Below are 9,412 nucleotides of genomic sequence, written 5' to 3'. Positions count from 1 at the left end.
ATTATTATATATATCTCATTTACTTGTATAAATAATAAAATGAAGAAAAGAATTACTAATAAATGCTTGTAATTAGAAAACATTCACAAATTTTTAAGTTTTCACAATTTGTCCTTTATCTATCCTCTAGTTTTATTCTTTATACTGGTATAAATTATACTTTTAAGATTTATAATGTCAGAATTAGATTTTAGCAATTTTAGATGTCTATGCAGAAAAAACTTATAAAAGAAGATAGATTTCATTTATTATCTTGGTTCTTGTGATATGAAGAGACAAATTATGAAGATTTATACAGGATGATTCAAAAGTTATTAGAGAAATCTTAAAGGAAGGTCAGGAATACAAAAACAAACCATTTTTACCTAAGAACATATAGCCACAAATGCCACCAGAAGTTGCTAGAAGTACAGGAAGAATCACACGGAAAGGAATACATGTAAGTTATACATATTTATTAGAACACTCAGGTATTGTTTGTGGCTATATGTTATTAGGTAAAAATCATTTGTTTTTGTATTCCTGACCTACTTTAAACTTTGTCAAAACTTTTTGAATCACTCTGTACAATGTAATTAGAAGATATATATACAATATTTATTTATTATTTTTCTTTTTCCCACAGGTATTCTCTGAGTGTTTAAAAATTTCAAATTTTCCTTTGGAGATAATTCATTTTTGTAATGAAATTATTTCTGAGGTAATTAATAATTGGCTATTTAAAATTAAATTTGAATTAAACTGGAATTTTTCTGGTACAAAATCTAAAGAGATAGGGTAAGTTTCTAATATATAATTTATCTGTAATTTAGAATTTTGAATGAATTTGATAATATTTTTTATTTATTGAAGACTAAAAGTTGTTTATGTAATCAGAATTTTCAATTATATTACATCTAATTTTAATTTTTATCAAAAATTTTAATAACAATCTTGCAGTGTTAAATTTTCACAGATAGATTTCATAACATCTTTGTTTTTGTTTTAAATATAAAACAAGTATTAAATATAAATATAATGTTTATTGGGTTTTATAATAATAATTTTATTTGGATTTTGATGACATACATATTTTAATGTATATATCATCAAAATTATTAAAATCATTTTTTATAAATAAAATTTTAATGTTTATAATAACTAATTTCTATAAATAGATCAAATTGTTTGTTAAATGATTAAAGTGTGTTTTTACACGTTAAATTTTTCATCATAAAAACACATGAACTTATTTCGATATCTGAACAAATTTATTATATAATCCAAATTTAACTTGATAAATATTTATCTTCCTTTCTTATAATTAGATCTTACAATAAATTATTATTAAAATTATTTTAATTTGATGAATATTACAAATTTTTATAAACAATACGTATGAAATATATATTGTACAGTAGAGTCTAAATTAACCAAGATCCATTAACTAAGATTCCACATTATCCAAGATGATTTGTGGAAGAGTATTTTGTCAATAAAAACAAGAGAACACTGTATGGTATAGTTTGTTTCACAATTCTTAACCAGATAATGCATGGTATTCATAAAGGACTCAAGAAGTTTTAAAATCAAATTTACTGTAGTGATTTCTCATGACAATATGACTTTTTAAAAAGTTTTGAGTATGACCAACTGCTTTAATAAATACAGTTAACTGTATAACTTATATTTTATTTATGCCATCTTTAAAGTCACTACGTTTATTTTTAGATTAGCTAATCGCTAATCTAAAAATAAGCTCTGCTAATTGAAGTATATTTTACATATAAATGCATCAAAATCTAGTTTGTTTAAAATTTAAGAAACATTGTGTTATCTGAGATACAACTGATGACCACATTACCTTGAATAATTGTGACTTTACTGTATATATTTATTGTCATAACATTTTAATTAAATTTTTAATATTTATGCTTTTTCTAATTGACTTTTTTAAATAGAAATATTCAAGATCAGAATATTGGTATTATTTATATTTGCAATGTAGTTTTGAAAGCTATAAATATAGTCATTAAATCAAATGGTAAGTAAATATTTTTTATAAAATAACATTTCAATTGTATGATTATTATAGGTATAATTAATTCATAATCATTGAAGGTAGAGTATAATAATCTTATTCATATTTAAAAATATAAATGTTTACAATTCTACTTTTTTACTACTATTTTAATCAGTTTATTCTTAATACAGATATCAGTTGTAGGTATAACTGAAATATGAAAAATTTCTTTATTAATTTGCAATAAAAAATGCAATTCCTTTCTCCTCACTCATAGTTTTATATTTTTTGTTATTAGTTTTTAGTATTTTGGAATTAATAATTACAAAATGTATTCATAGGTATAATTTTAATTTTAAAGGATTTATTGAATTTTCCATATCAATATAAAATTTTCTTCATTACATACCATTAATCTTTAAAGAATCAAATTTAGTAATGACAGAAAGGTACTTCCATTTAATAAAGAAGTGGAGTGCCAAATTTAATTTATTATTTATTCAACACTGTTTGAATGCAAAAGCATTGCTGAAATATATTTTCTTTATCTTTCCAGATGACTTGTCAAACATAAACCAAAATGAAATTTATTGAAAAATGGTTAAAACCTTTTATTCCTGTGTTTAAATTACCTTTGTGATGATTGTTTTTATATATTTCATATATCAATCAATCAGTCTTTATTATTTGATATAACAGGTGTTATTACAAAGGGGGTTAATATTATTACTTTAAATTTGATAGATGAACAAAAATTTATATAATTTAAATAATGTTTACATGACAAAACTGTCACTGAATAAAATTTGGTAACAAAAATCAGATGGTAGTGTAGCAATTTGGATATCCAAAATAATATTATAAGAACCAAGAAGTTTTTCTCATATCCATCACTGTCATTCCACAAAAAGAGCACTCAGTGTAACACAAGTCATAATATTGTTTACAGTATTTTTTAATAAGTTTTCTAATGTCAGGACTGATTTAGTGTTATTTTTCCCCAGTTCTTTTTTTAGATAAAGTTGAATTCGTCATTTTTAACTTGATGAAGGGAGTGAAAACACTTCAAATAGTTCATCCAGATGCAATGTTTTATGCTCTGAAGCCAAATGATCTCCTAGGCATCATTTACTATTGCTGTCAGATTTTCTAAAATGCTGAATTGTTTTGTTATCCCATTTATGTGGCAAATATTCAATTCTTCACAGCATGGGCTGACTATTATCTTTGAAGTTAGAAGTGTTTTTAGATTTTTATGTATTCCTTCAAGTTTACTGAATGAGAAATAAAAAACTGATTGTGTATGTTAGTGTGTGGGGAAAAAATACACCTTTTAGACTTCTTTTGAATTGTTTATATGTAAAACACAATATTAAAAATCTCTATATTAAATAACATTTTATTTTTAAATTCAAAATTATTTAAAAAATAAAAGTCTTATTGACAAAAATACTTTCAGATTACATAATTTTAAGTCTATTGCATTAGATAATATATTTTAAAGCTTTATTGAAATTGAATAATGCGACATTCGAAAAAAATTATTATTAATAAAATTCATTATTTTCAAAACAGAAAAATTTTATACTGAAGAAATTTTAGGTGCACATGATATGTTAGACAGATGGTTAAGTTTTCATAAAAAAAATAGAAGCAAGTATCCAAATCAAATCTGGCTCATTGAAGTATTCTTTGATCAGGACGATCAGTTATTGGAAATGATGATTTGTTATCTTAATTTATATAATTACCTTAAAAGTGCCGAAAAGTAAGTTACATCATTTATAACTTATTAACTATAGATATTTTATAATATCAGTATTATTATTATTATTTAGATTGATTATTCATATANGGAAACAAAAATCCATAATAATTGGAAATTAAATATACATAAATATTAATAAAACAATATAGGAGAAATTTTAAATAATTGATTAGGAATGTCTGATTAATTAATAGAGAGGTTGCAGCCGACATTTTCATCACAAAAATGTGTACGTCATATGTTCAGCACCACCTTCCTGTAAGCCTAGAAATTTGACAATGGCATTTGGAACGTCAAGCATAATTCCACTGAAATTCCAAATGCCAGTGTCAAACTTCTAGGCTTACAAGAAGGTGGTGCTGAACATATGACGTACACGTTTCCACGATGAAAACGTCAGCCACAACCTCTCTAATATTGATATGAAATAATCTATAAAGATTAATAACATTAATTTTATAGTAAAAAGTATATTTTGAAATGTAACTAATCAAAAGAATATAGAAGAATATTCTTTCTTATAAAGTCAAAATTAGAAATATCTTAGATATAATCTCATTATGAGTTAAATAATTATATACACTTCTCAAAAGTGAAATCACAACACTGTGAAGGAATGCACATAGCCACATGCACACTGCAGGACCAGTAGAGGTGACAGACATATGCAAATGATTAAAAGAACAAAGATATGCAACAGACACCTATTTATTTATTCAGTAACTAATATAGCCCCTACAAGTAGCTGTAAAGCGAGGCATATTATCAATCAAACAATTAATGATTGCCTGCCTTGCTAAGCTGTGTTCACTCCGGTGCACATGTCATCTACAGTATGTGGCTGTGGTCCCTAGTGCACCTCACATCAGATCAGGTCCCACAGATGTTTGATGGGAGAGAGATTTGGCAAGGCTGCCAGCCAGGGGAAGGATGTAAATTCACCATGTGACATGCAGTTGGACATTATCTTGCTGGAACTCTGTATTGGGTGCACTAGTAGCTGAATCACAGGCCCCACAATTTGTGTGATGTACTGATCTGCTGTCAGAATACCTAAAATATGCACCAGGGCTGTCCACTGATAAAACACGATGGCCAGTGTGATGCTCCACAAAAAGAACTGGCACATAGAATTCTTTGGGTTACTGCCAAGCTCATCCAGGCTGTCATTCCTCCAAAGACAGAAGCAGGATTCATCTGTAAACAATACCCAATGCCATTCAGTGATCCAGTTGCAATGACAATGACAAATGGGTCCCAACAGACCATTTGGCAAATTTGCCAGTCTATGTGCTCTGCCAAGCACTGGTGTGATCCACTCCCTCTTTGGTGTGTTCCTGCATCCATCGTGTCACATATCACTGGATAGTACTCATGTTGTGCCAATCATACATGGCAACTGTATGCGTCAACAAACCAAGGTTATGCAGCTCTAGAATACAGTCTCATTTCCACAATGCATATGCAAACTTAATCACTTACATATCTTTATCACATCTACCAGTCCTGCAATTTGCATGTCTATTGCACATTCCTTCATTGAATCATAATTTCACTTTTGAGGAGTGTATATTATTCTAAGTAAAAGATTTTTACACTTGTATTATATATGAATGAAGAAATGTGAGATTTTTATCTTACATATTCAAAATTAAAAAGATTTTTTTTTTTAATTTTATTTACTTTGTCTAATGAAAAGTAACAAAATTCTATCTACAGTCTGTTTTCAGTGAAATAAAAAATTTGAAGTACTACATTCTCAATATTACAACAAACATTTAATCTGTAAAATTTAAATTAAAGTTAATAGTACTAAAAGTTAAATTAAATAATAGATTTTGTCAACATAAAACATATCTTTACTTTTGATTTTTAAAAAAAAATTAAACTAAATATACAGGGTGTCCTGTAAGTCTGGACCTATACAAGTTTCTCATATTATCATTTCTTTCATTACAGGGAAACCATGTCACTAAATACAGAAGAACAAATTCAAGTGATTTTGATGATGGTGACCTACAATCACAGAGAAGTGGCCACAGAAGTCCCTTTGTTGCATGTCAAGTGAGATTGCAATCTCCAAGACCACATCCACTGCATTTTGTAACAATTTCCTTAAATTTTGCATAGCTTAATAACACATCTGTACATGATTGGCCTGCAGTCTGAATGGAACCTATTGAATTCTCTGGCCACTTCTCAGTGACTGCAGATTCCCAACATCAAAATCACTTGAATTTGTTCTCTATACTGAAAGAAATGGTAATATGAGAAACACCTATGAGTCCAGACTTAAGGGACACTCTGTATATTAGTAAAATGCACATATTAAATTCAATTTGCTTTTATGAGATAAGAATTTTTTTTTTAATTTAATAAAAAGCTCAAGTTTTTGTTTTGAGAAAAGCAATTTGAGTTGGATTTACATTTGAGAAGTTTCCTTCAGAACTTTTAATTATATAAAAATATTAGTTTCAAAGTATTTTGTAAAATTATATGTAATAATTAATAATACATTTAAATTTACTGTATTATATTATTCAGCTTTGACTTATGTAAAATGCATATTGTATGTGTGATAATTTCTATTGATTATTTTATTATTTAGGATTTAAGAAGACTATTTCATCAAATGAATTAAATATTCTTCTTTTAAGTGTAAATACTCTTCATTTAATGTTTATAAAGCTAGACAGAAGAATGAAAGATGAATTTTTATATAGAGAATTATTAAATGAAGATATTACTACAAAATTGGTATGATTACTCAAATTTACACTTTAAATCAATTTTTTATTTCAGTTTTAATGACTTTTTATATTTGTTTCATTTCAGATAAATATAATGATTACACATCCTAACAAACATGTCATATATAGTATCAAACAGTTATTAATAGATATTCTCTTTCAATTTTCCTCTGAAAAATCAAAATATCTTAAGGACTTCATATTTAAACAACTAAAAGAACATATTTTCTGTATGAAAGCTAATAATTATAGTTTGTTAGAAATTGTGAGAGATATTTGTTCTTATAAATCAAATATCAGTTTGAATTTTAAAAGTGAAGATTATGAAATTTCTGATGAAAGGATAAATGGTATAATTATAACTTCTTTGTAATGTATGACTTATACTAAGTTAATACTTTATAATAATTATGTACAATATAGGATTGCTAACTTTCTTGTACAAAAAGGAGGACATTTACAACAAAGTAATTATAAATATTTGTTGACTAACTATAAATTATAATATATTAAATAGACAGTAAATAGGGTTTTAAACTCATTGTCAGAATTATTACCAGCTGTTGAACAATGCAACCCTAATTGACTTCCTAAATTCTATTTGCTTAACCAAATCAGATTAATAGTAGTGTCTCCCCCTGTTACTCTAGCAAGTGATGAAGATGAAACTATTACTTTAGAATAAGAAAATAAAATACTGAAACACTGTTTGCAAGCAATATTTCAGAGATGGTAAAGTAAAATTAAACAAAAACAATAAAAGCTGTACTAAAAGAAAGACATTATTATAAAAGGAGGATGGGAGGAGAATATACTTCAATGGAGAACTGTTCTCCAAAATGGAAGATGGTTGGCAATCCTAATACAGTATATTATTGCATCTATCAATACTATTCAGTTTTGAAAAATAGATAAAAAAAAATTTAAAAAGTATGTTAATTACTTTTTTCTAAATATAACACTTTTAAATACACTCCTAAATAGATACATACAGATAGAAGTGATAAGAAGTGAACAATTTATCATAGTTATATACTTAATTTTTATATAATTTATCTGGTTTTGATACTTTAACTAATCAAATTCTTGATAAGTAGATAGCATGTATAAAAATATTGGTCTGAATATTTGCATATGGATTATTTGGATATTAATATATCAAAATGTTTCTAATAATAAAATAAATGTCATATTTTATACTTAAGACAAATGAATTTTCATTTCTTTGATAAATTTAAAATCTTTATTTTCATATTATCAAAAACTTGATAAATAAACTGATTAATTTTTCATACATAAAAAAAAACAGAAAAATAATCGTAATAAAGAATTATTTTATAATATCTTTTACATTTATAACATGGTAATTTAGGATATGTCTGAAAAGGCAGATTTATATATATTTTTTTCCATAAAGAAAACTGTGATTGATTAGCAACTGAACCCAGTTTTTTTATTATACAATTTTAATGTAATGTTATTATGAGTAATTTATATTCATTCAGTTATATTTTATTGAATTCTGAAAACACTAACAGTCAATCATATCATTTTTGAAGATAATTAAATCTAAAATACAATTTGTTCAGATTAAAAGCTAAATATTAATATTTAACTTTTAATTTGAATAAATATTTAATTTAATATATAAATTACAATTATAATTATTAAAATAACTCAAAACAAAAAATCAAAGAAAACTGTAATTTTATTATTGATTTAAAATGAATATTTTACTTAAACATTTTTATAAAGTTAGAAATCAAATATTATATGATAGAGGATATTTATTTCATTTCATTTTTGTAATTTAAATTGCAACTACAGTATATTGCTAATATTTTAATTTATAATTTTTCAATAAAAAGTAAATATATTATTGATTTAATGAATTTAAATTTTTTTAGAAATACAGCAAGATATTTTTTATGAATTATTAGAAATATGGAGCGATCTAGTTATGTGTTTAATTAATAAAAATGAAGAAGAAGAGATACAAGATATTATTTTAGATATATGGCATTTTATTTTAACTATGGCTATAAAAATTCATCCTGTTAACAAAGAATTTTTAACACTTAAACAAAGACATGACTTATTGGAATTTTCTTATAATTGTTCTACCAGTATATGCTTTAAGTTTATAAATGTAATAAATCAGGTAAGTGATACAAAAAGTAATGTTCCATTAAAATCATCACTTTTATTGTAATAATAGCTTTATTTTAATAACAATTAATAAGCTTTCTTGATTTTAAATATGCAAACATTATTAATTTTTTAAGTTTTTTGAATTTTTTATTTTATATTTGATGTAACTTTTAATTTTATTCTAATAATAATAATCTAAATTGAGTTTGTAAGCTGTCGATTAACAAAAACCAAAGTTATTGAAAGTATACAATAATTTCTTATCCTTCTGTTAATGCGTATGGCTTTTTTTAAATGCATTAAAATTAGGCATAATTAACTTGATCTATGTCATTTTGTGCAATTGTTGAAATATTTTATCTTCTGTGTGTTTTATTTAGTAAAAGTCCAACATAATGTGAATGTACATAAATTTCCATCCTTACTCTTGCAATTACAGTACAGTGGTACCTCAGTATACAAAATTAATCCGTTCCGAAACTGAGATCGTATCATGAAAATTTCGTAAGGTGGATCATCTTTTCCCATATGATTACATGTAAAACCAAATAATTCGTTCCAACGCGAAAAACATACTCAAATTAAAGCCAAGTAATACATTTAAAAAAAATAACTGTAGTAAGAAAAACAAATGAAAAATGCGAACTAATGTAACGTCGTATGGTGAGTTTTTGTTCGTATCGTGGAGCAAAAATATGTTCGAATTTCATGTCGTATCCTGAAAATTTCGTATGCTGGGGC

At 25.3% G+C, this 9,412-nt stretch overlaps 1 protein-coding gene across 1 annotated transcript in view; it reads left to right on the top strand.

Moving 5' to 3' along the window:
* Positions 1 to 9,412, top strand: part of LOC111628689 (protein Lines homolog 1-like) — a 26,535-nt gene that overhangs the window by 11,945 nt on the left and 5,178 nt on the right. The window contains exons 6-8 of the mRNA XM_023372518.1: positions 626 to 777; positions 1,941 to 2,023; positions 3,578 to 3,770. Coding sequence (XP_023228286.1) covers positions 626 to 777; positions 1,941 to 2,023; positions 3,578 to 3,770 — 428 coding nt within the window. The remainder of the gene's footprint in view (positions 1 to 625; positions 778 to 1,940; positions 2,024 to 3,577; positions 3,771 to 9,412) is intronic.

Source organism: Centruroides sculpturatus, unplaced genomic scaffold (assembly GCF_000671375.1).
Source record: "Centruroides sculpturatus isolate CEXI.00-Female unplaced genomic scaffold, Cexi_2.0 scaffold30, whole genome shotgun sequence".
Lineage (NCBI taxonomy): Eukaryota > Metazoa > Arthropoda > Arachnida > Scorpiones > Buthidae > Centruroides > Centruroides sculpturatus.
This window is presented reverse-complemented; position numbering and strand designations above follow the sequence as displayed.